At 36.2% G+C, this 27,444-nt stretch overlaps 3 protein-coding genes and 1 long non-coding RNA gene across 5 annotated transcripts; 3 read left to right on the forward strand and 1 right to left on the reverse strand.

Annotated features, from left to right (window-relative positions):
* Nucleotides 1–1,177: 1,177 nt before the first annotated feature.
* LOC143564998 (uncharacterized) lies at nt 1,178–2,494 on the reverse strand. Of its 2 annotated transcripts, XR_013140982.1 has the most exons (4): nt 1,983–2,494; nt 1,810–1,905; nt 1,595–1,695; nt 1,178–1,429 (listed from the first exon to the last, which is right to left on the reverse strand). It is a non-coding gene; the product is annotated as an uncharacterized LOC143564998 (long non-coding RNA). The 2 variants fall into 2 exon arrangements; XR_013140981.1 differs by having other exon boundaries at nt 1,178–1,695; nt 1,983–2,483.
* A 3,702-nt stretch (nt 2,495–6,196) lies between these two features.
* LOC143565031 (uncharacterized) lies at nt 6,197–8,388 on the forward strand. Its single transcript, XM_077052135.1, has 2 exons — nt 6,197–6,359; nt 6,434–8,388. Exons 1-2 carry the CDS (start codon nt 6,197–6,199, stop codon nt 8,386–8,388), a joined length of 2,118 nt encoding a protein of 705 aa, XP_076908250.1.
* Nucleotides 8,389–13,537: 5,149 nt separating this feature from the next.
* LOC143565024 (receptor-like protein EIX1) lies at nt 13,538–16,386 on the forward strand. The gene has a single exon (XM_077052131.1). It carries the CDS (start codon nt 13,605–13,607, stop codon nt 16,347–16,349), a length of 2,745 nt encoding a protein of 914 aa, XP_076908246.1. The 5' UTR covers nt 13,538–13,604; the 3' UTR covers nt 16,350–16,386.
* Nucleotides 16,387–20,708: 4,322 nt separating this feature from the next.
* On the forward strand, nt 20,709–23,871 carry LOC143564999 (uncharacterized). Its single transcript, XM_077052113.1, has 2 exons — nt 20,709–23,685; nt 23,764–23,871. The coding sequence occupies exons 1-2, from the start codon at nt 20,710–20,712 to the stop codon at nt 23,869–23,871; spliced, it is 3,084 nt and encodes a 1,027-aa protein (XP_076908228.1). The 5' UTR covers nt 20,709.
* The last annotated feature ends 3,573 nt before the right edge of the window (nt 23,872–27,444 follow it).

Below are 27,444 nucleotides of genomic sequence, written 5' to 3' on the forward strand. Positions count from 1 at the left end.
TGGTGGTCCCTTCTTTGGAGATTTTCATTGGAGGTTGGCATCACTTCCGACTCGTTTTGGAGGTTTGGGTTTATGTTCAGCTTCAGACGTTTCTACTTATGCGTTTGTGGCCTCGAGGGCGCAATCTTGGGAATTACAAGACCACATTCTTCGAGGTTGTGGTATTGATGGGTTTGACTCCGATTATAAGAGTGCGATAGATCGGTTGCACATTTCACTTCCCGATTTTGAAATTAGCGATTTCTCTAATAAAGACACCGCCCCCCCTAAAGCCCAACATGCTTTGGCGAGTGCTCTTTATAGTGGAATCATCAAGAGTTTGGAAATGAAGTTTGATTTATCCCCTAGTCAGAAAGCGGTGTTTGAGTGTCTTTGGGCTCCTCGGGCTCAAGATTTCTTAAGTGTTCTCCCTATTGAAGGATTGGGCCAACATATGTCGGCTTTGGAGTACCGGGCCATCCTGAAGTATCGGTTAATGATCCCTTTGTTTCCGGTAGATGAGCCGTGCCCGGTTTGCCGTAAGGTTTGTTTAGATTCTTTTGGCGAGTATGCGGTTTACTGCAAAGAGTTGCAAGGGTTTAAGTACAGGCATGATTTGGTGAGGGATGTTCTATGCGATGTTCTTAAACGAGCCGGAATTTCGGCTAAAAATGAAGCCCCCGTAAACTTTCTTACGGATCCTCAAGAAGGAAGATCTACATTACGACCGGCCGATATACTTGTTTTTGGGTGGGTAGGGGGAAAACACGCTTGTGTCGACCTCACAGGAGTGTCCCCTCTTGTTGGGATTAGGGACACTGGATTTGTAGCAGGCCAGACAGCATTGAAGGCGGCATCGGGCAAGGTTGCTAAACACGAGAGAGCTTGTTTGGAGAATTAACACGTGTTTATCCCCTTCGCCTTTGACACTTTTGGTTTCTTAGCTCCGGATGCCGTGGACCTTTTGAATAGGGTTCAGAAAGTTGTGTATAGTAACGTATCATCCCATAAGAATCAAAACTTTGTTTTTAGTAGGATTGGGTTTGCTATCCAAAAGGGGGTTGCGGCGCAGCTTGTTGCCCGCTTACCTGCCACTTCATTGTAAATCGTTTGGATGTTTCTATGAAATATAAAAGGAGCCAATTTTTTACACGCATTTGCGTGTCATGTTTTTAGGTGTTTTATAATAATATTTTTTTTTGATGAATTACTAATTTTCACATTAAATGACAATTAACATCTCAAAATATACAATAAAACAAATACATTGAACATTACAATACATTTCATACAATATTTCATAAAATACAAATTACAAACATCTCAAAATTAACAATATCAATGTCAATGCAAAATTTCACCGGAATATGAAGTTTGCCACAAAAGTCTATCATTCTTCACAAATTCCATCAATATCAACATCGATGCATCTGTCTTCCCTTTTCCCAACCTGAGAAAAAATTTAGGTAACAAGTTGTTTTCACTAAGTAACTAGCAAGAAGATAATTCTTATTAATTCTGGTAACAAAATCTATTTCACTAACTAGCACAAAGATAATATGGTAACAAGTTGTTTTCATGTAAAATTTATTAAAAAGGATGATTGATAACTCACCAGCATGTTGAAACATACTCGGTGTAAGGTGGTTATGAACGATTTCTCGTGCAAATCCAAAATCATATATTTTTATTACATCCTTGGTAACAGAAAGTTATCTGCAACATGATATAGAATTTGCCAACATTCATCCAAAAGAAAGTAGAAATATACTAATACTACCAAACATTAACAGATATCCACATTGATAGTTAAAACGCCATAATAATTACCTTTAAAAGAAGAGATCAGATGTGTTTCCCATTTATTTTTCTTGAACCAGCAAGAATGCCATAACAAGCAATTTCTTTTGCAATGTTTAACAACGCCTGAAGAAAAAAGTTTAAAAAATAAATTTGAGCATGAAAAGAAAACGTATAATTAAAGTGACAATTGTGAAGCTAACCTGGATCTCAAGTTCAGCGACAACAAGGTCACATAAACTGAGCAAAAGCGTCTTCCCTTACAAGAAACTACAGATCAAAAGTAAATTTACATATCAGTCAAAAGATTTCAAATGATATATAATGGAAAATCGGTAGTTAAATACCTGAATTATTGGACTTGAAATTCTATTTGGTTATAAACACCACACAATGCGTCTGTTTCCACCTTGACTATGAATCTTATTAGTAACAAACAAATAGGTATTGCTAAGCAGCAAAAACTTGTGTTGCAGTGAATTATAAACTCAAAAAATAAGAACAGTTTGTTTAGAGATGAAATGATATTAAGAGAAATATAAAAGTACCTTGTCATGTATTTAACAAGGCCTGAAAATGAAGTCTTTATTGAGTGCCTCGCATAACATCTGTTAACACTATCCTCATCAAGAAAATCTTATTTTCTAATGGATGACAAATAAATGTCTGATTTCAAGAAAATAAACTAACATTAAGTAACGAATGTGCCATATGCTTCAACACATAGATCAAAATGCAGGTTTAGAGTGTCCTTACATGAAAAATAACATAACAAAATGATCATCTCATGGCCATTTTTCAACTGGCAAAACAACGGAACTGTGGTGTGCAGTGTGCTAAGTCAGTTGTAGGGGGCTGAAGTCCAGGCCTAGAAATCTTTTGGTCCCTATACGCTTTAAGATCCTAACAGTATAAAATTTAAAATAAATAAAAAGAATAAAATGGCAATACATCATTAGTATGAAAAATTCAAGTACTCACAGTGTTTTAAAAGATGTGTTACCAAAAGGTGAACAAAGTGAGTCTGCTCCTCCCAAGTCACTAATTATCAATTACCACAACTAATCATAATTTCAAGCAAATTAACTAATGTGATATTTAAGATACTACTCACAAGTCTGATAAGTTTGGCAAAAGTGTAATGCTAGAAGGGACTGGCCTGTTCAATCCCACTAGCTTAGATCCATCTGTTATCCAGAAATTCTAATTAAATATGACGGTAAGCAAATGTCTCACAAGCTTTTGAAACTTTGCCATCACCATATGTAATCAGCGATCTTCACATGCACATGCTACTGCCAGACGTCTACATATATATTCATTTGTCAACATAATGAATCATCACAAAACTATATATAACATATTATAGCAAAATAAGGGATGACACATCACAAAACTATATATAACAGATTGTTTTTAGATCATAGTGACCTTGAAACAACAAAATGGTTGCTATTATATATATATATTAAAAAGCCTCCTTCGGTTATCTCACTAATTTTACTATTCATCGGAGGGGCCACTTACGTTTTCACACGTATGAAACCAATCACAAACTTCAAAGTGGGTAGTTAGTTACTAAAGTGATTTCTAGGCAAAACTCCGGCCACCAGCTTTGTAGGAAACATCCACTCCTTCACCCCTCATAACTCACAACCCTTCACTTCTTCCTCCCATCTCGGCCTTACCTTCGTTCTAAGCAGAGACCCTTGGCAGCAACAACACCATGATGGCATTTATGGCGACTTGGTTTGGTTTCGATGGTGTCACGCTGCACTTCTGTCGACTGTCACGGTATTTGCAAGTTTCACCTTTGATTCCGGTCCGTTGAATATATTACAAGTTCCACCTTTAATTTCACCCCTAACTAAAAACTAGGGTTAAGGATATTGATTGCAATTTTCCTTACCATCTCTACACAAGTCACAAAGCAGCTGCAGGTACATGTTTATCTTTGATTATTATGTATGATTTTAAATTTAATTTGAATTTGTGATATCCCATTATGTGAAGTCAAATTATTTGCCATCGGTGTTATGAAAGATATGTGCTTGCAATTTTTAAAATAGTTGTAAGTCCACTAATTATTCTTTTTAGCCGTTTGGTGTAACAGTTTGATTATGTGTTTTGAGTCATGACCGCAAGTAATTGAGTAGTACCCACAAGCCATGCCATCGGCACCATCTAATATGCTAATTTTTTTACCATCTTCATGTCATAGGATCTTATTAACAAACAACGACTTTTACTGAACTTACTATTATTTGTATGCCTCAAGTGTTGTAATGGCTGCATTCTCAACAACTTATACATGTTGAAATGAACAACACTAACAATTCTCTTTAAGCAGAGTGCTGCACACTAAATATTATATCACCATATTTGACTTTTACATTGAACCATATGTACTAAAAAAGGTCAACTTATTAACTCCAAACTGCAGTTTGACTTTATACAGTCAAAATTAAATTGTATTAACCCGTAACACAAATTGATCAGACCGAGAATGTAGTAACAAAAACGAACACAATTAAATACAGACCGAGAATGTAGTAGCAGACCCGAACACAAATAAATAACAAAAATATTGCAGTAAATTACTTTAGAAACTGCAGCTTGACTTTCAAGTAATCAAAAAACGAATTTAACTGCTTGTCATTGACTTAATATGCATTGTTGGAATTTTTCAAAGCCTTTTGTGTGAAGAAAAAGATAAAACATAGCATGGCCAAAAGATTATGTAATTGTGGAGTTATTTGAAAATTATTTATCAAAATGGATGTTTTATTGAAAACTAGAATTTCTTACTCCTAGTTTTATTGGATAAGAATCATTTCTATTATCATTTTCCTATTTAAGTAAAATATAAAAGAAAACGTATTGAAAATAATAAAACTCACTTTTTCTTTGCATCTGGTTTTAAAAAATGATTTAGAAATTGTTTAATATTAGATTTTATTACATAACAAAACCGATCTGAAAAAAAGTTTTATATTTCTGTTTTTGAGTTTTTTATTACCTTTATTATTTTTATTAAGGGGTATTGCTTTTATTTCTACTTAATATCGATAACGGTAACGAAGTTAATCGGTCGAAATTGGTCTTGGGATATGGTTGGTTGGCTTATACAGATCAAATTAACTTGCTAGTATGAGCTTAATTTAAATAATTTCCTACTAATCTACTATTCATACTGTGATCAAAACCGTTTTAACCTAAACCAAACTTTCGTTTCTGACTGACCCTGACTGGCCCGTTACATGGCCCCACCCAACTTACCCATTTTTCCAGGCCTAGATTTCTCATCTTGAGAAACCTCCAAATAAGACTTGGACTCTACACATTTAGTTTGGTTAAACAATAAGTTTCTAAACTTGAATAATTACAACTCTTTCAACCTCATTCTTATCACATAGTCTTTTTGGTAAAGTAGTAGTCCTGTTATATCTTCTCAAATATTATGTAGCTTTCTTAAGATAATATTTACTACTATCTTGTTAAAATAAAAAAGTATTTTTTTTTATATAAAGTATAGTGATTTAAGGGGTGTAGAAACCAATATATATCTAATGGTGGCATAAGCACGAGTTCATGATCTTCTCCAGTTGCCAAACTCAGTTGGTTGACATCCCTTCTTGATGAAAGGATTAAGGCTTAATGTGAGGGGGATGAGTAAATGAGGCTTCTCCAATGTCAGTTCCTTATTCTATTGGCCAAGTTCTATTTGGGAAATAATAGTTTCCTAAAAGTGCCAGGTATGATGATTTTATATTTTAAACCTACAGCAGGATGATCAAACTTGAAAGACTGAATCGATCCCGCTCGAGAACGAAAAAGTTGTATAAGTCATGAGACTATTTTGTTTGTACGTACAGCCATTTGAATGCTAAGGTTATTTATTCATAATGAATTACATCTCTCAGTAAAAGTTATAAATAGTTAGATTTATAAACTTTTAAACATGTAATTAAATTTGTAAATAGCATATCAAACTTTATTTACATAAATCTTTTGGGCAAAAACTAAGGTCTTTTTACAAAACACTTTTAAAAATAGGCTAAATTTAAGAAGTATGAAAGAAAAATTAAATTTATTTTATACATTTTAAAGTTTTGTACTATTTTGTGGAATGTTCAAAAAAATTTAGTGTTTGTTTGTAAAGCATCGTTTTCCGATCAATTCATATATCGTGTGGAGAAAAGAAACACAGAGTAGAACCCAAAGATTACTAGTTTGTGGATATAAAATGCCTCATTGACTTCCAACTTCCAAGTCTTCCATGGCATAATTTTCTGTTCATTTCTATTATCTATAAATGAACAGTTTAGATAATCTCAAGAGCCCATCACTTCATTATAATAATCCACCTTCAAAGTTCAGTATTATACTAGCTTAATCAGGGTTGTGGGATCAAATAATGGGGAATAAGTGGGGTTTGAGGCTCCATTTCATTTTTGTAACTATATTTTTGGTTACAGCCACAAATATCAGTTTGAGTGCTCATAATACCACTGTGGCTTGCTTTGAACATGAGCGACTAGCTCTCATCAAGTTCAAACAAAGTGTCACAGACCGTGATGGTATGTTGTCATCATGGGTTGGAAATGACTGTTGCCGCTGGGAAAGAGTCACGTGTGATGGTGTAACCACCAAGAGACAGATCTATCTCATATTTTTCATAATTTTACAACCCTATCTAACATCCAACACTTGCATCTATCTTCCAACGAGTTAACAGGCACAATTCCAAGATCTGTGAGAAAATTAAAATCGTTACAAGTATTAGATCTGTCGTCTAACAAGTTAATTGGTCCTGTTCCGACATTCCCTAGGAAACTTACTAAACTTCACCTTTCTGGTAATGACTTGAATGGTTCAATTCCAGAATCAATTGGAAGATTAGCTTCTTTAACAACTTTGCTTCTAGCAGGCAATAAGTTAAGTGGGACTATTCCAGTTTCAATTGGGCAACTCTCTAAACTTATTTCCCTTGATGTCTCTCATAATTCCTTGGAGGGAGTTGTTTTCGAATGCCATTTTGCAAACCTTTCGATGTTAAAGGACTTGAATGCAGGTTTTAACAATAAATTGATAATCAACGTTTCACATGAGTGGCTTCCTTCATTCCAGTTAATACAAATTGATCTCACATCTTGCCAGATTGTAAACGGATTTCCACAGTGGCTTCGAAGTCAGAGGGAACTTTATACATTAATACTGTCCAATACAACCATTTCAGGACCTCTGCCCACATGGTTGCGAAAGATGCCCATCATTCCTCTCTTAGATCTCTCCCACAACAACCTTAGTGGGCGTTTAACCAACATTGCTAGCGGGGTTACTAATATTGATGATGATGATGATGATGATGATGATGATGGAGATTTCGTTCAACCGATATTATTACTTCAAAATAATATTTTTAGTGAGTCAATTCCATGGTTCTTGTGCAAGAGGACAGATTTAGTTTATATTGATCTTTCCAATAACAAGTTAACCTTGGAAATTCCAAAATGTTTTAAAAATCTACAAAAATTGTGGTTCCTAAGATTAAGTTCAAATGAGTTACATGGTGTCATTCCGAGTTTTATAGGGAATATGTCATCATTAGTCTTTTTAAACTTAAATAAAAATAAATTTAGTGGTGAGCTTCTCGTTGGAATTTGGAATTTAACTAGGCTAGAGGTTTTAGATCTGGGAGATAATGCATTCTGCGGAAAATTACCCGAATACCTTGGAAAAAAAATTAAATCTTTGCGGTTTTTTAGGTTACACAACAACAACTTTACAGGAGAAATTCCTCGATCTTTGTGCACAAATTTAGGGTTTCGAATATTAGATGTAGCACATAACAACTTAAGAGGAACACTCCCTCATTGTTTAGGAGAGCTAGAAGGTATGATTCACGTTGATATGGGTATCATTATTGACTATGGTATCGAGGAGGGGTTGACTCAGGTAATGAAAGGCATTGCTCTTGAATATACAAAAACATGGTATTTAGTTATAAACATGGACCTTTCAAGCAATAATTTTGTCGGAGAAATACCTGTAGAGTTGACGGCACTTCGTGCATTGGGGGGTCTCAATTTGTCCATTAATCATCTTAATGGAGGCATTCCAAAGAGCATTGGAAACATGACAGCATTAAACTCTCTTGATTTATCAGGAAACGAGTTAGACGGCCCGATCCCTCCAAGTATTTCAAAATTGACATTTTTAAGCCATTTGAATTTGTCAAACAACAACTTGTCGGGACGAATTCCAACAGGAAATCAATTACAGACCCTCATCGATCCATCAATATATGGTGGGAACAAAGATCTATGTGGAGTTCCGTTGCCAAAGAATTGCTCCAACCATGAAGACCCAACTGCAACGGCGAAGAACAAATATGAAGCAGCTGATGAGCCAAACAAGGTATGGTTGTTTTTGGACATAACGTGTGGGTTTGCAACAGGGTTTTGGGGTGCTATTGTAGTCTTGGTGCTGAAGAAGAAGTGGAAACATAAGATATTCGTGTTTGTTGAGGAGACCTTGGACAAGATGCACGTTGCAGTCATGGTAAGAGTTAACAAGATCATGAGGAGAGGAAGAGAAGCCACATAGTTAACAAGATCACGTTGCAATCATGGTATGAGTTAAATGATCTGAGACGAAAGAGAAAAGAACCAAGAAAGAATCAAAACGAAAGAATTGATCAAACAATCTTACTCTCCGGTATTAGATATCGTATATACCAAAATTAAATCGAGTTGTTAGGAACTAGGAATAATATACCGCTCATACTAAAAACAAAGAAAATCAAGTCGAGTATTTAATTGGGTAAACATGTATGTGTTATCGCGTAATCCAGTTTAGTAAATAGGTATATCACCCAATTCCATACCCATCCAAAACGGTAAAAAATTTCAAATGTAATCATATACACATACAAGTCCCATATGTTTCCTTGTCATCTCTGATTCTACCCTTAATTCACTCATCTATCTTTTCCCAATCCTGGAGAAACCAATCTCGCCACCATCAAATTCAAAACCACCAGCATTGCGTATATACGCTTGCAAATCAATCCCCAGAATGGTCTATATATGTTTTTGAATGAATGCCCACCACGTGGTCGTGGGTTCGAGTCCCACGGATGGCGCCAATGAAGAAACACGGATCCGCTCCCCGGGTATGGGTCCTGGATCCAATGAGTCCACATGGTACAATATGATAACTACTACCACGATATGAGTAAGACTTCCCAAAGTTCAGTGACCGGAACTTGCAAAACAGACACCGTGAGTCTCGTTATAGGAAGGACAAGAGGGGGGGGGTCTTCCTGTAACCACCCTCTGGCGTGAGAATCAGTAACGTTCGTTATGAAGAGGGTACTGAAGTAAATAGACTAAGTGTAGTCAGAATGTAGGTGAGTGAATGAATACCGCATACCTTTTGACAAGGTATTTATAGCCGAATGATGAAGGAAGATCATTGGGCAGCTGTCCTCTTCTAGAAGATCTCTGATAACCGTCTGGACAAGTGTCCTCTTGTGATAGGTTGAGCTATACGTCTCATGTGCATGAGTATAACAACCTGGACACTTGTTACCAAATGATAGGACGGATCGCACCCCGGCCATGTGCACGGTTATAACAACCTGGCCAGGTGTCCTTTATTCATTGGTTAGTATGTCACGTATTCCCCAAGTTAGAATCGTAAACCTTCTTCTAGAGAGTACTTGAGTGATGACAGATGTCCCGCTGGCACTGTCTTCCGGTTGTTTAGGCGGACAGATGTCCTGTCTTGCGGATGACTTTTGAGGATGCCAGGATGCTTCTGCGTGTGTTATGAGGACGTTCCTCCTCAATCGTGATATGTGGGTGATCCATGTGTCCCGCGGGTGTCCTACAAGAGGATTTTCTATGACCCACGGGTGGTACTTAAGGGTATTTGGGTCTTTTTGGTACCCTACCTCTACAATGATTATAAAACACTGAATAGTCTCCACATTTTACTAAAGACAATGTCAGCATATGTAGATGTTGTTTGCTAAGAATACTATCATCTGCAACTTAGATTTGATTAATATATATGGTGCTACGGAAAAGACACGATTATAGAACTAGCTTTAGACCTCCAAAAATGTCGAGTCACCCTGGCCGAAAACTTATTGTTTTCCACCACTCTGTCTTCCATTAGTCGGTTTTCCTTCGTCCATAGTTGCTTTGTTTTCGATGATTTTAAGATGAAAATACCGACTTTAACAGAATGACTTCCCACTAAGTCGGAATTTTACCATCACTCTACCATTAACGACCATCATCTTGGTTGTTAATCCACTTTAACTCTATTTTGGACAAATCATGGCTCCTTACAAAGCTCATGAATAGCACAAACCCATAAGTGAAGCAGCTCATGAGCCCAACAAGGTATGGTTTTATCTGGATATAACATGTGGTTTTGCAACAGGGTTTTGGGGTGTTATCATAGTTTTGATGTTGAACAAGCAGCAGAGACGTAAGCTTTTCATGTTTGCTGAGGATATGACGGACGAGATGCACGTTGCTGTCATTGTAAGAGTTAACAAGATGAAGAGATCTATAGAAACCATATAGATCCTTTCGAATGGAAGTAATTCCACATATATATTAGGGATTTGTTATATGGTGTGGAACTGTGGGCTTGTGAATGTATTAATATGTAAACAATTATTTTTCACAAAAAACCTAACTATAAAAAAATATTCCAGGCAGAAAATACGTGCTTCTGTTAATCTGGTTTTAAAACCCATAGGACTTTTATTTTCTTGAAGGCATCAAATGGCCTGACGAAAAAAAAATTAAAAGAAATAAAAGAGGAACCATACCGAACGATTTTACCAGGTGTTCATTTAGAATCATCAGCCTCAGCAAATTAGTTAGAAAGGGTGATGGTGGTGGGTGGTGTTGATTGTCTTGGGATATGGTTGATTAGCTGCTGCTCATCATTTTACTATGTTGGCATGCTAGTATGAGCTAAATTGCAATAATTTTCTTCTACTCCATTGTGACTTTCTTTTTATTAAAACTTCTCATTTCAATCCGAACCCATTTTGATTAAACTCGATTTTGACACAAACCAAACTGACCCGTTTCCGACTGAGCATGCCTGCCTGACCTGTTACATGACCCTACCCTACCCACTCGTTTTGCCTCGCTTAGTTTAGACCAATTCTTATCTCGAGAAGTCTCAAAATAAGACTTGGATTCGACAATTTTATATGGGTTAAACAAAAAGTGTGTTAGTTAAATTTGAGTAATTAACGAGTCTTTCAGCCTTCTTAGTTAGAATGATTCCTAAGGTTAAGTATAGTGGGGCGGCAATTTAGGCGACAAAGGGGTGACTTTGGCAAGGAACACCGCCCAGGGGTGAAAAGTAGGTGGGTGGGGGAGGGGGGGCATATATTTGTCGCCAGCTTGTTTGATGGCCGGACTTGGTGATGTGGCGAGCAAGTAATGGAGGGTGAGGCGATTTGTGGGCTACAACCCACCACCTGGGCTACATATCGCCCCCATGGCCACGTTTCAAAAATTCTCCAATTTTGTAGTCCATTCACTACACACAGCCTAATATATATAAGCTGCAAAACATTTTAGTGTGTGACTGACTATGTTCCTCTATCAAGTGTTATACGTTGGCGAAGTTTACTTAGGGCTGGATGCCCCCCCCCCCCTTGTTTGTTTGTGGAGTATTGTAAATCTACCCTCTTTCGGCTGAGATTTATTACACGTAGTGTAAATTTAGCTATGTATGGTCGAAAACTTGAGCCCGACCCTCTTGTTTGTGAAATTTTGTATACATTTTGAGTTCGGCCCTCCCGGTGTCTTAGTCCAAGCTTCGACACTGGTGTTATACATATCATATCATAACATGCGATGAATGGTTGTTTAATTACTGATGCTTGAAATCAAGTAACAAGTATTAAATTCTAGCTAAAAATTTTGGGCTGATCAAATTACATTTACAATGGGCTGGCAACGGGTTGGAATGTTGGATAATGAGTCAAAATGGCTCCTATTATAATATTATTTTGAAGAATTTCTATTATTATCATCTCATATAACAAGTTATTTTAAGCATAATTATGTTTGGTATTTTTTTTTTATTAATAACGGGTCACATTCATGGTGTCCGGTTCCATAAAAAGACTAGGTCATGTAAAATAGTGACTGGTCATGCAACCAACTCTTATTATTCTTCTAACTGGACTTCCCGGAATATAGCCCAGTTTTAATTTGACCGGTTTTATTACAATTTTAACCGGGCTATATTGACCAGAGTGTAGTACTGATTAGAAGCATAAATAGGAGATAGTATTTAAAAAAAAATGTTATGAAAAACTATATAAAGACCAAAACTCGTTGGATAAGTTATTCATTTGTATATGTGGATGATTTGATATTAGACTCGAGTTTCGTTATGCCAAGCCAAGTTAAAAACTATTTTAACTTTATAATGTTATCAATCACAGTAATAAAAATTCTCCGAGTTATACTTATTAATATTTACTTTATATAATCATAATATATATTTTATAGTTCACAAATTTCGTTTCATTAACTCAAACCGTACCAATGTTTAATTAAAGACATAATTACAAATTTTGTCATTTAAACATATGCAATTTATGGATCAGGTTATTTAAACAGTTTATTTGCAGGCAGTGTCATTTACATTGCATGTTTGTTTGATTTTTGTTATTTTGACTAACTGGCATCCAAAAACCTCTTTAAGTCTTGGCATGTGAGGGCATTTAAGTCTTTTTACGCATACTATTTAAGTGTTTATAATTAAAAAACAAGATAAATATATTATTAAAAAGAAACTAAATAAAATATGTTAAAAAAAACCTGTCAAGTTTTGGAATGTTTGGATTTAACTGAGTTATTAGATGACAACTAATGTAAAGGACAAAAAGCAAATGCATTGTGATCCATATATCGCATATATTTTAAAGACAAAATTTGTAATTCTATCTTAAATAAATTCAAACTTAATTAATACATTATATGTGTGAAAACTGTTTGTTTGAATGCATTGATTCCATATCATATTACATTTATTATAAATATAAATATAAAAAAAAAGATTAAAAAATTTGTGAAATGAAATCATTCCTACCTTGGTGATGGAGTATGATAATTAGAGTGTTAAATAGGAGGTCAAAGGTTCAAACCTATAGATTACAAATATAAATATAAAAAATAATCGTGTTCTTCAATTCCAGAAAAGAAATATAGATAGAGGGGCCCAAAGAATACATGTCTATGACTACAATGGTTGAATTGACTTGAAAAGTCTTCAATAACAACACGTTTCTCTTCATTAATCAGTATATTAATGTGTTGTTATCAATACAAACTTTTATATACAATCACTAACTTGGTTTAATAACAAAGATGTATGTTTTACAACTACACGATTATCGATTCTAGTCTCACTTGAAATATGGGATGAAATTGATTGAAAAAAATTAGTTGTTAAAATAAAAAACCAAATATTTGTATAACCGGAAATATCTAGGAGACAACTGACTTTTAACTTTAAAGTTTTATGGGGAGAAAAAGAAAACAGAGTAGGACCCAAAGAACATGTGTTTGTGGACCAAATATTTGTATAACCGGAAATATCGCTGTATTGATTTCCAGTCTCCACGTCAATAGTTGTCATAGTTTCTGTTCATTTCGAGATCTATAAATGACAGTGAAGTTAATCTCACCCATCACTTCATTATAAGAATCCACCTTCAAAGTTCAACATTTTACTAGCTTAATTAATCAGGGCTGTGGGATCAAATAATGGGGAATAAGTGGGGTTTGAGGCTCCATTTCATTTTTGTAACTATATTTTTGGTTACAGCCACAAATACCGGTTTGAGTGCTCGCAATACCACTGTGGCTTGCTTTGAACATGAGCGACTAGCTCTCATCAAGTTCAAACAAAGTGTCACAGACCGTAATGGTATGTTGTCTTCATGGGTTGGAAATGACTGCTGCCGCTGGAAAAGAGTCATGTGTGATGGTGTAACTGGAAATGTTGACAGTCTTCATCTCAGGGGTGATTTTTCAGTTTCTTTTGGAGAATACTTGGTTAGTAAAGCGCTAGGCACTTCTTTAAGAGAGTTGAAGCATCTGAAATACATGGACTTGAGTGGGAATGTTTTTTATGGAAGCCGATTCCCCAAGTTCATTGGATCCTTGAAACAACTGACCTACCTCAATCTCTCCAATGCAGGTTTTTCTGGGATCATTTCTCATCACATTGGAAATCTTTCCAATTTAAAGACTCTTGATCTTAGTTCAGACATCTATAATGTACATGACCTAATTGCACATGATGTGTCATCGATTTCCAGGCTTTCGTCGCTTGAGCATCTTGACTTAAGTTACGCAAATCTTAGTCAAACGAAAATCCTTGACGTGGTGCTTTATCAGACTCTATCGTTAAAAGTGTTAAGTTTGTCACGTTGTGGTCTTGTAATTGATGAACGTGACCTGCTTCGTAATTTGAGCACTACACTTTCCAACATCGAACACCTGGATCTTAGTTGGAATTATTTCACAAGCCAACTCCCTCACTTTTTTCAAAACATGACATCTCTACAATCCCTAGAGCTTTCATTCATTCCTCTTAGTGCAACATCAAACTTTGTGAACTTGCTAAACATGATCCCTTCTTCATTAGAGCTCCACTTGTCATATTGTAACAATCAAGAGACACATCTGTCTCATGTTTTTCATAATTTAACAACCCTTTCTAACATCCAACACTTAGACCTATCTTCAAACAACTTACCAGGTTCAATTCCATTATCTGTGAGAAAATTAAAATCATTACAAGTATTAGATCTATCGTCTAACAAGTTAACAGGTCATGTTCCGACATTCCCTCAGAAACTTACTGAACTTCACCTTTCTGGTAATGACTTGAATGGTTCAATTCCAGTTTCTATTGGCCAACTCTCTAAACTCCGTTCTCTTGACGTCTCTCATAATTCTTTGGAGGGAGTTGTTTTCGAATCCCATTTTGCAAACCTTTCAATGTTAAAGGACTTGAATGCAGCTTTTAACAATAAGTTGATAATCAACGTTTCACATGAGTGGCTTCCTCCATTCCAGTTAATACAAATTGATCTCACATCTTGCCAGATTGTAAACGGATTTCCACAGTGGCTTCGAAGTCAGAGGGAACTTCATAGATTAATATTGTATAATACAACCATTTCAGGACCTTTGCCCACATGGTTGAGAAAGATGCCCAACATTCCTTTCTTAGATCTCTCCCACAACAACATCAGTGGACCTTTAACCAACCTTCCTAGTGGGGTTACTAATATTGATGATGATTGGTATTTTTTTAACCAAAGATTATTTCTTCAAAATAACACTTTTTATGAGTCGATTCCGTGGTCCTTGTGCAAGAGGACAGATTTACTTTATCTTGATCTGTCCAATAACAAGTTAACTGGGGAAATTCCCAAATGTTTCAAGAATCTGCATGGATTGCAATTCTTGAGATTAAACTCAAATGAGTTAAGTGGCATCCTTCCAAGTTTTATAGGGAATTTTTCAATGTTGAAATTGTTAAACTTGAACGATAATAACTTTAGTGGTGAGCCTCCTGAAGATATTTGGAGGTTAAGTTGGCTAAATGTCTTAGATTTGGGTGATAATGCATTATGTGGAAAAATACCCAAATGGATTGGAGAGAAAATGAAAGGTTTGTGGGTTTTTAGGTTACACAACAATAATTTTACAGGAGAAATTCCTCGATCTTTGTGCACGAATTCAGAGCTTCAAATTTTGGATGTTGCGCATAACAACTTAAGAGGAGCAATCCCTCATTGCTTAGGAGAATTGCAAGGTATGGTTAACGATCATTACCTTGTTGACTTTGGTGAAGGTACTGAGGAGGCGTTGACTCAGATAGTTAAAGGCATTGCTCTTGAATATACGAGCAATTGGTATTATTTCACTAACATGGACCTTTCAAGCAATAAACTTTCCGGAGAGATACCCGTACAATTAACTGCACTAAGTGGATTGGTGGGTCTCAATTTCTCCAATAATCATCTTAGTGGAGGCATTCCAGACAACATTGGAAACATGACCGCGTTAATATCTCTCGATTTTTCAGGAAACGAGTTGAGTGGGTGGATTCCTCCAAGCATTGCAGCTTTGACTTTTTTAAGCCATTTAAATTTGTCAAACAACAACTTGTCGGGCCGAATTCCAACAGGAAATCAATTGCAGACCCTCATCGATCCATCAATATATGGTGGGAACAAATATCTATGTGGGGATCCATTGCCAAATAATTGCTCCAATCAACAAGACCCCACTGCAATTGCAAAGAAAAAATATGAAACAGCTAATGAGCCGAACATGGTATGGTTTTATATGGACATAACGTGGGGTTTTGCAATAGGGTTTTGGGGTGTTATCATAGTTTTGATGTTGAAGAAGCAGTGGAGACGTAAGCTTTTTGTATTTGCTGAGGAGACCATGGACAAGATACACGTTGCGGTCAAAACAAGATCATGACGAGAGGAAGAGAAGCCATATAGATCCACTCAAATGGAAGTAATTAATTCACCTATATGTTATCATCACGTGTGTTTTTTTTAATGTTAGCTGCTTAATTTAGGATTTTATACATGTAAGCATATGTGTTGTGTCACTGTATTTTTATGATTTTAATTGTTTCCAACGTTATTACCACAAAAATTATAAATTCTTTAAATATATAGTTGTTTAACTTGTTTTTCACTTTTTACTTAAATAACTTTTATATATATATGATTTAAAGTTCAAATATTTAACATTTATTTATTTTATTTTATTTAGAGTTCAGTTTTTTAACAAAATGCAACTTAAATTTTAAATAGTATGTGAAAAAAAGGATTAATTCTTTTTCATGTGTCCCAAAAGTTTATTCCGCTCTAGGGCTTCAAAAATGTTTGCCGGCTCATTCTCTTTGACCCGACCTATTTTTTACCCGGTCCATTTGTGCCCCCCGTAATGAAAATTTCTAGATCCGCCTCTGTATGTAGCTTCTAACACTAAGTTGACATTTAATATTTCACGTGAGTGGCTGCCTCCGTTCCAGTTGATAGCTATAAATCTCAGTTATTGCAAGATTGCAAACACATTTCCACGATAGCTTCGAAATCAGAGGAAACTTACTATTTTAGACTTGTCTAATGCTTACATTTCGGGACCTCTGCCCACATGGTTGCGAAAGATGCCCATTATTCGTTTCATAAATCTTTCTCACAACAACCTGAGCGGACGCATTACCAACCTTCCTAGTGGGGGAACTGAGCATGGTATAAGTTACCCGTTATTATCTCTGAACAATAACATTTTTAATGGGTCAATTCCAAGGTCATTGTGCAAGTGGAAACATTTATATGAACTTAATCTTTCCAAAAATAAGTTAACTGGGAAAATTCCCGACTGTCTTAAGAATCTGCGAAACTTGTATGTCATGATGCTAAGCTTAGATGGGCTGAGTGGCGTCATTCCAAGTTTTATCATGAATCTTTCATCCCTGGGAACGTTACACTTGAATGACAATAACTTTCATGGTGAGCTTCCTCAAGATCTCTGGAATTTAAGCGAGTTAATGGTTTTAGATTTGGGTGATAATGTATTATGTGGAGAAATACCAGAATGGATCGGAGAGAAACTTAAATCGTTGCGTGTGTTTAGGCTACACAAAAATAACTTCACTGGAGAAATTCCTCAATCTTTGTGCTCGAATGAAAATGTTCGAATTTTGGATGTTGCACACAACAAGTTAACAGGAACCATCCCTCGTTGTCTAGGGCAATTGCAAGGCATGGTTTATTATAATGAACATGTGCCGCTGACATTTGATGGCACAGAGGAGGTATTGGTTCAGGAAATGAAAGGCAGTTTTCTTGAATACACGAAAACATGGCAATTTGTTATTAACATGGACCTGTCAAGCAATAAACTTATCGGAGAATTACCTGTACAGTTAACTGCACTTTGTGCACTCATGGGTCTGAATATTTCCAATAATCATCTTACTGGAGGCATTCCAGGCGACATTGGAAACATGAAAGCGTTAATGTCACTCGATCTTTCAGGAAACGAGTTGAGCGGGTTGATCCCTCTAAGCATTGCATCTTTGAATCTTTTGAGCCATTTGAATTTGTCAAACAACAACTTGTCCGGAAGAATTCCAACAGGAAATCAATTGCAAACCCTTCTCGATCCATCAATATATGCCGGAAATAAATATCTATGTGGGACTCCATTGCCTAAGAATTGCTCTTATTCTGAAGACCGAAACACGACGTCCAAGAACAAATATGGAGCAGCTGATGAGCCGAACAAGGTATGGTTTTATGTAGACTTAATGTGTGGTTTTGCAACAGGGTTTTGGGGTGTCATTACAGTTTTGGTGTGGAAGAAACAATGGAGACATAAGCTTTTCGTGTTTGCTGAGAAGACCATGGACAAGATACACGTCGTAGTCATGGTAAGAATTAACAAGATGAAGAGAGGAAGAAAAGCTATATAGATCAAGTATTCTACATCTATATCATCAATGCATGTTTTTCCTTTTAAGACATTTGTTACTTGGTGTTTCTGGTGTGTATAACTGTGTCATGTTTAGTACAACGAATGTTAATCCCCTACAAATGCTATATGTGCAGCAGAACATGTACAATATGTTTCGTTATATATTGGTATATATGTGCAGCAGAATATGTTTCATTATATATGTTTCGCTATAGAGGGGAGGAGGGGCAGAGGACGACCGAAATTGACTTGGGATGAGAGGATTAGGCATGATTTGATAGACCTAAACCTCTCCGAGGACATGGTTGAGGATAGGAATTCGTGGAGAAGTAGAATTAAAGTTAAGGATTTTTAGAGAGAATTGAATACCTTAGGGCTTAGACTTAACTTATTTAGGTCACATACCATAATGGTATTTCCCTTACATACTTTATTATTATTATTATTAGCTTTTATATTGCGGTTAAACTGTGATCTTTTTATTAATATTATTATAATTAGTAGTAGTTTTTTATATAACTGTTAAACTTTGATTTCCTTTTTTGCTTCATACACATGTTCTTAGAGCCGAGGGTCTCTCTGGAAGCCACCTCTTTATTCTTTTGGATAGAGGTACGGTGTGCCTACATCCCACCCTCCCCAGACCCTACCTATAGCTCTGCTGTCGGTGGGATTTTACTGGGTATGATTGATTGATTGATTGATATATATTGGTATACATATTTGACAATTATAATTACTTCATGAAAGTTTCCATTTTCCAAATTTTTTTTGTAATTACTTCATTGAAATGAGAAACTATTTCACTCTCTAGATGAACAGTGGGCAAGATCTATGGTTCTGATTCAATATTGTTACGAGCTTTCTTTGTTCTCTAGATCTACGCTTCTAATTCAATATTGTTGCCAGGTTTACTTTGGTGGATTATGGCAATGAGGATTTGTGTCGGGCCTTTTGCACGTTTGTCGGGCCTTGTGGCTGATTGTCGGTTCGAATCCTGAGTCCACCTGGGTTTTCGTCCCACCGTGTGTTATGCAAGAGATCGAGTTCTGCTCTTATGATCGACGGCACAAACTATCAAGTGGTAGCCGGCGGTATATGCTTCTAAGGAACGCCCGAGTCAAACTCTGAAGTCAGCGTGGACCCGGTTAAAACAACATAGTCTGGCGGGTGTGGGGCAACGGGACTCTCCAAATTTAAAGAGTGCGATAGCTTAAACACAAGAAAGTCGATGCTCTTAAACAAAAAATGTTTTGAGATTGTATATGTCAATACAATTTTAACTATTTCTGTTGATTCTAACATTTACAAGAATGATAAAGTTACTTGAAAATTTTCCTTTATTATTGTTAATATTATAATTATGTTACTTTCTCTCTATTCTTCCTAGTGATGACGGGTTTTGTACAAGTTTAAATAATAACCTCATACCCGTCCCAGTCGCCAATGACGAACCCAGGAATTTTTTTAATGTGGGCAATGGAGGGGCTTAACACTAATTTAAGGTGTGCAATCGGGGTTCTCACATACGAATAACACTAAAATATATATCATACCGTTTATACTTTACCATAAATCATGTATATTATATAACGCATATACTTGACATAATTTGTGTTGGTCGGAACTATGAATATCATTTGGTATATTAAATACCCGAGTTTCTTTATGTCAAGGCAAATGAAACCATGTTTACTTTTTAACAATTTCAGTCGAAGAAACCAAGACTGTTTAAAAAGCATGATTCATGGATTATCTTCATAAACTCTTTTAACTCTTACATATTATCAGTCAGTAATAAATGTTCTTCTGAGTTATATACTCTTATTAAATATATGAGCTAATACTAAGTAACTAACTTTAAAGAATCATAATACAAGTTTTAAAGCATAATTTGTTCACAAACTTTCATTTCATACAAACCGTAGGACACTAGGACGCATGTTTGAATATAGTCAAGTTTAATTAATACATTAGACTATGTGTGAAAAATTTTAGAAATACTAATGCCTGTTTGAAACCATTGCATTCCATACCAATACGTATTTATTATAAATGTAAACACAAAAAAATGTGGGAAATTGCAATCCATATCAATTTGTATTTATTATAATTTTATAAATGTAAACATAAACAAAACAAAAAAACAAATTGTGTGAAATGTACAAAGGGGTCTGTTGACCAAGAATACATATTTGTGAATACAAATGGCCGAACTGATTTTCCAAGTCTTCAACAATAACACGTTTCTCATCATTTATGGATATATAAATAAACTACATCCTTAATCTAATGAAGCCATCAATTCATCAAAAAAAAATCATTTTTAGTGAGTTCTGGCTGAATAATGGGGAATAAGTGGGGTTTGGGGTTCTACCTCATTTTTGTAACTATTTATTTGGTTGCAACAATAAACACTTGTTTGTCTTGCTTTGAGCACGAGCGACTAGCTCTTCTCAAGTTCAAAGACAATGTCACTGATGCCTATGATATGTTGTCATCATGGGTTGGCGATGATTGTTGCAGGTGGGATAGAGTCATGTGTGATGATGTCACTAAAAATGTTGTAAGTCTTAATCTGAGAGCTTATCTTTTTGGTGGTGATGAGTACTTAGTTAGTAACGAGGTGAGCGCCTCTTTGGGAGAGTTACGGAGTCTGAAATACTTGGACTTGAGTGGGAATGATTTTCAAGATAGCCCGATCCCTGAGTTCATTGGATCCTTGAAACAACTAAGATACCTCAATCTTTCTCTAGCAAAATTCTCAGGTATTATTCCTCATCACATTGGAAATCTTTCTAATTTAAAGAAGCTTGACTTCTATGCAAACTCATTCGAGGTACATGATATGGCATGGATTTCTGGTCTTTCATCGCTCGAGTATCTTGATTTGGGTTATGTGCCTCTTAGTGGAGCGAAAAACCTTGATATGGTGTTTTACATGATTCCTTCGTTGAAAGAGTTGCATTTGTCAAAATGTGATCTTGTCAATTCTGATTTTGGTCTTCTTCGTAACTCGAGCACTACACTTTCCAAAATTAGACATTTAGATCTTAGCTCCAATTTTTTCGAAGGTCAACTTCCTCCCTTTTTTCTAAACATGACATCCTTACAATACCTAGATCTTTCATCCTTTAATCTTAGTCTCACACGGAACCTTGCAAACTTTCTTAGCATGATCCCTTCTTTGTCAGAGCTTCATTTGTCATCATGTAACCTCAAAGAGGCCCATCTGTCTCATATCCATCATAACTTCACTAGCCTTTCTAATATCCAACACTTAAATCTTAGCAAAAATTTCTTCCCATGGAGATTTCCATCCATTTTAGCAAACATGACTTCCTTACGAATCCTTGACCTTTCTGGTAGCGTTTTGAATTCATCTGTTCCAATCATGCCTAAACTTCAAAAACTTGACCTTTCGAATAATCAATTTAAGCACGTCGAGGATGTGGGAATATGGAGACAATGTTATCTAAAACAATTGAGGGTGTCTTCAAATTATATCCGAATGCAATCTCTTGACTCGCCAACAAACTCATCACAATGCTACCAATATGATTTGGAAAGTTTGGATTTAGCTGGGAGTTTAAATGGTACATTTCCAGAATCCCTAGGAAGAATGTCCAATTTAAGAGGCTTATATTTATCTCGTAACAAGTTAGAGGGTTCTATACCTGAATCGCTAGGAAGATTAAGATTATTACAAGTATTAGATTTACATGAAAACGACTTAACGGGACCCATTCCAACATTTCCCGAGAAACTTATAAAACTTGACCTTTCTTTTAATCATTTGAATGGTTCAATTCCAGAATCTATAGGAAGACTTGTTTCATTAGAATCATTTTCAGTGTCTTCAAATTTCTTAAGTGGGGCACTTCCGATTTCAATTGGCCGACTCTCCAAACTTCGTTCTCTTGATATGTCTCGTAATTCTTTGGAAGGAGTAGTCATTGAAGCTCATTTTGCTAAACTTTTGATGTTGAAAGACTTGAATGCAGATTCTAACAGTAAGTTGGCATTCAACTTTTCACGTGAGTGGATACCTCCATTCCAGTTGATCACCGTTGATCTTAGCTCTTGCAATCTTGCAAATGGATTTCCAGAGTGGCTTCGAAATCAAAGGAAACTTGATAAATTCGACTTGTCTCATGCAAACATTTCAGGACCTCTACCCACATGGTTGCGAAAGTTGCCCATCATTCGTTCCTTGGATCTCTCTAATAACAACCTTAGTGGGCCTTTAACAAACCTTCCTAGCGGGAGACCTTATATTGGTTTTGGTGATTTTTATAATCAACCGGAACTGCGTTTGCAAAACAACCTTTTCAATGAGTCGATTCCATGGTCATTGTGCACGAGGATAGATCTGGAACTACTTGATCTTTCTAGAAATAAGTTAACAGGAAATATTCCTAAATGTCTTAGGAATATGCAAAGGTTGAATTTCTTGATGCTAAGCTCAAATGGACTAAGCGGCGTCATTCCAAGTTTTGTAGGGCCAACTTCCACGTTGGTATGGTTACGCTTGAATGACAATAACTTAAGTGGTGAGCTTCCTCAAGAAATTTGGAATTTAAGTGCATTAATGTTCTTAGATTTGGGTAATAATGCATTCAGCGGAAAAATACCAGAATGGATTGGAGAAAAAGAAAGTATGTTGTTGGTTTTCAGGTTACACAAAAATAACTTCACTGGAGGAATTCCTCGATCTCTGTGTAAAAATGCATATCTTCGAATTTTGGATGTTGCACACAACAATTTAACAGGAACCATCCCTCGTTGTCTAGGAGAATTGTATGGTATGGCTAGCTCTCCTGATGGTGGACCTAGAAGTATTGAGGAGGGGGTGACTCAGGTAATGAAAGGTGTTGATCTTGACTATACAAAAACACTGGACCTTGTCATAAACATAGACCTTTCAAGCAATAAACTTGTGGGAGAAATACCTACAGAGTTAACTGCACTTCATGCATTGGTGGGTCTTAACTTGTCTAATAATCATCTTAGTGGAGGCATTCCAGATCACATTGGAAACATGAAAGCGTTAAATTCTCTCGATTTATCAGGAAACAACTTGAGCGGGCCGATATCTCCAAGCATTACAGATTTGAATTTTTTGAGCCATTTGAATTTGTCAAACAACAACTTGTCAGGACGAATTCCAACAGGGAATCAGTTGCAGACCCTCATCGATCCATCAATATATGTTGGGAACAAAGGTCTATGTGGGGCTCCATTGCCAAAGAGTTGCTCCAATCATGAAAACCCAATCACAATTGCCAAGAAGATATATGAAGCAACTAATGAGCCCAACAAGGTATGGTTTTATGTGGACGTAGCATGTGGTTTTGCAACAGGGTTTTGGGGTGTTATTGTAGTTTTGGTGCTGAAGAAGCAATGGAGACAAAAGCTTTTCATGTTTGCTGAGAAGACCATGGACAAGATACACGTTGCGATAATGGTAAGAGTTAATAAGATGAAGAGAGGAAGAGAAGCCATATAAAGTTAGTGTGTCTTGTCATTATATGTTGCAAATGATTTTTTGTATTTTCCTTGTTTATTTCTCCATGGCATTGTTAAATTTTCTTTCTATGAAACTATGTAGAAAAGAATGTTTTTTTCTGATAAGAAATTGATCTAATACTCATCTCTATAAACAATCTAAACATCTAAATCATGTTTCTTTAACATTAAGTTATATATTTAAAAAGTAGTGGTTACATCGAAACAAAATGCAAACGAGCAATAATCATGTTTGTTAATAATTCGAACTTTCTTCCATAAATAGTAAATATGTGCAATGACTTTAATAAAATGGCAAAATGATTCGAGCATGATTATTGTGTATATATGGTTGTGGCAATTTCAACCTTACACTTGAGCATGGCCATTGTGTATTTATAGCTTTGGCAATTTTAGTCTTTTTCATATATAAACCGGTTGATTTGCTTGTGTATTTTGTGATTAACTAGTTTTTCTACCCGGCGCGTTGCGTCGGGCAGCTGGCAAAACCCCAGCGTTGAAACCCGGGCGTTGGTAAAATTTGAGCGTTACAATTATGAGTCGACACGAATTCGATCAGTACCAGCTGCGTTCGTTACGACATTGGTAACATTGAAGGGTTAAAACACAAAAAAATAATTTGTCAAATTAACATATAAAACATTAAATATAAGAAAACAAAATATATAAGATTATGTTTATTTGGTTGGCAAACCCGAGCGGTGGCAAAACTCTTGTTGGCGGTCCCGAGCATTGAGGCGATAACTTGACACGAATTTGGTCGGTTTTAATTACATACGTTACGATACTGGGACTAAAAAACGGAAAAAATATAAAAATTGAGATTGACCAACGACCATTTTTTTAATGGGGGGGGTTTCGGTTGGTAAACTTGTCCATTGGTAAAGTGGAGCGTTGTCGGTCATGGGCTTTAAATAAGGTCGCAAGTCTATATGAACTCAGTTGGTTTCTATAGGTTTGTTATGGTATTAGAACTAAAACAAAAAAATGAAGTTTGGTCGATTTTCATTACATTTGTAATGGTAACTGAACTAAAAAAACAAACAAACAAAATGTACTGATCAATAGGGTGCCGCCAAGTGGCTCAATAGGCCACTTGCGGCACCAAACTTTTAAATTATATATAGTAATAATTGTAATTGATTAAAAAGCTTAAGATTAACAACTTTAACTAAAAGAAAATAGTTAAATGGGTTGAAAGTGGCCAAATTTAGAAAAATTAATTTTCCTGTAAAGCCCATGCACAACGACGTAATTATCAGGGGCACACTCTACCACTGAGCTAATAGTCCGTCGTGCTAGCCCCCATCGGAGCCCACTATGCCAAAAGCGAGAGAAACCCCATCCCTCTCTTTCCATTTTTCGTCCTCATGTCGCCAGTATGGTGACATGGGGACAAAAAAGGGGGTCTTATCAACTTGTTCCGACCTGAAATAATAAACTCATGAGTTTGGTCTTACTTCACTATCTAGAAACGAAAGAAGACACCTCCAAGTTTAAATCAAATGCATCTCCCTTCTTTTTGGTTGTGAAGCAGTGTCAAACCAAAATACCCAATAAGCATTGCTCTCACTGAAAATGAGGTGATCCAACCGTACGTACCAACCCCAATTTTGTGCACAAGATAAAGTTTGAACTAATTAATATCTTTGCTAATACTAAGTTTCACTGTAAACATTGTTAACAACGTAAAATAGGCTTAGTATACCTTACTTAGACATAGCCTTCTCTTTCGATAGAAAATCCTCCATTGGGATTGGATTTTAATAAAAGCATTATACCAAGACCCTTCAATTATGTGATTATGGGGGCTTAACCATAACAATAACCATAACTATAAGACCCATTCACATTTTAACTCACAACATTTAATGCTCCTTAACTCATGAAGGGAGTGATATACCACTCGTTAACTCTTACCAACTCAACTTTAACGTTTTGAGCGTTAAGGTATACCCCTGAACAACTTACGAAATGCGAGTATACCATTGTTAGGGATAAAAGTGCACAAAAAACCCGAACCCGGAACCGAACCCCAAAAAGAACCTGGAACCAGTTTTTTTTATACCCAATTTTTTAATACCCGAACCCGTACCCGTACCAGACCCTACCCGTATGGTACGAATAGGGTATGCATTTCGGTACTAAAACCTGAAAACCTGAACTGGTTCCATACCCGGGTTATTTCTATACCCGATCTATACCCGAAAAATACCTATAAAATACCCGAAAAATACCTCTAAAAAGTGCAACCTTTTAAAAAATCCACTATATACTCGAAAAATACATGGAAAAAATCCTGAAAATAGGGTTCTTTCAATACCCGAAAATAGGGTATTCAAATACCCGGTTCTATAGCCGACCCGAACCCGATGCATAGGATATGGTTTTTAGAGACAATACCCGAACCCGAACCCGACCCGGGTAATATCAAAACCCGATTTTTCTGTACCCAGTCATACCTGAACCCCAATTCATATCCAAAACCGGGTATTTGAAAAACCCGAATTGTTAGGGAAATAACATAAGTAGGGCTGTAGGGCCGAAAAGTATTTGTTTCAGGGCAGGCCCAATAACTTTTTCGGGTCGGATCATCAACCCAACCCGATAACTCAAGCTGGCATCCGGGTCATCGTAAAACCCTAAACCCAATCTGAACTACTGCTTCTGGATCCTTCTCTCTCTCGTTATATTATTATTAATATTAATAATATTCTCCACATAGTCTCAACTCATTCTACACTCTTCGACTAATCTAATAATAATCTCAACAACCGCCGCCGCAATGTACCGTGTCGCCGCCAACCTCGCATCCAAATCAAGGATCGCAAGAGCCAATGCTCAGCAGGTAATATTATTATTATTATTAATATTATTGTGTTATTGTATATATGTATAATAATATGTTATACGTGTTTGTGATATATTTGTAATTGTGTGGTGGTTCAGGTGAGTTCAAATTTAAGCTGGAGGAGAAACTATGCAGCTAAAGATATTAAGTTTGGAGTGGATGCAAGGGCTTTGATGCTTAGAGGTGCTGAAGAGCTTGCTGATGCTGTTAAAGTTACTATGGGACCCAAGGTTGTTTATAGATCTGTTTATTAAATCACAATACATTTCTTATTTGATGGTGTTATGATAAATGATAAAATGATAATTAACTTGATTTGCATAGGAGTTTTAGCTTCTTATAATAATAAAAATCTTATTTTTATCACAATAATGTTCTTTCAATAGCTCATTTGTTAACCTTTTGTGTAGGTTCCCTGGATGGATCTGCACGGGATATCTTGATCTACACAGGTGCGGAATCCCTGCGTAAGTCGTTACGAGCGTAGAACACGACTCAAACAAACACACGATACGAATAAACGAACACACGTTATATTATAACCGAAACACGTGATATAATCACTGAATACAGACTCAATACTCTCTGGTTCTCACGTCTCTCGACTCACACACGTCTGTATACTATTACCTTCAACAACTCTAAACAAGTCGTATAAATACACGACAACTTCGCCTGATATGTTCAGGCGAAGTTGTTGCT

Source organism: Bidens hawaiensis, unplaced genomic scaffold, assembly GCF_021521415.1.
Source record: "Bidens hawaiensis isolate Kalapana, Puna unplaced genomic scaffold, B.hawaiensis_p1.1 tig00022235_1, whole genome shotgun sequence".
Taxonomy (NCBI): Eukaryota; Viridiplantae; Streptophyta; class Magnoliopsida; order Asterales; family Asteraceae; genus Bidens; species Bidens hawaiensis.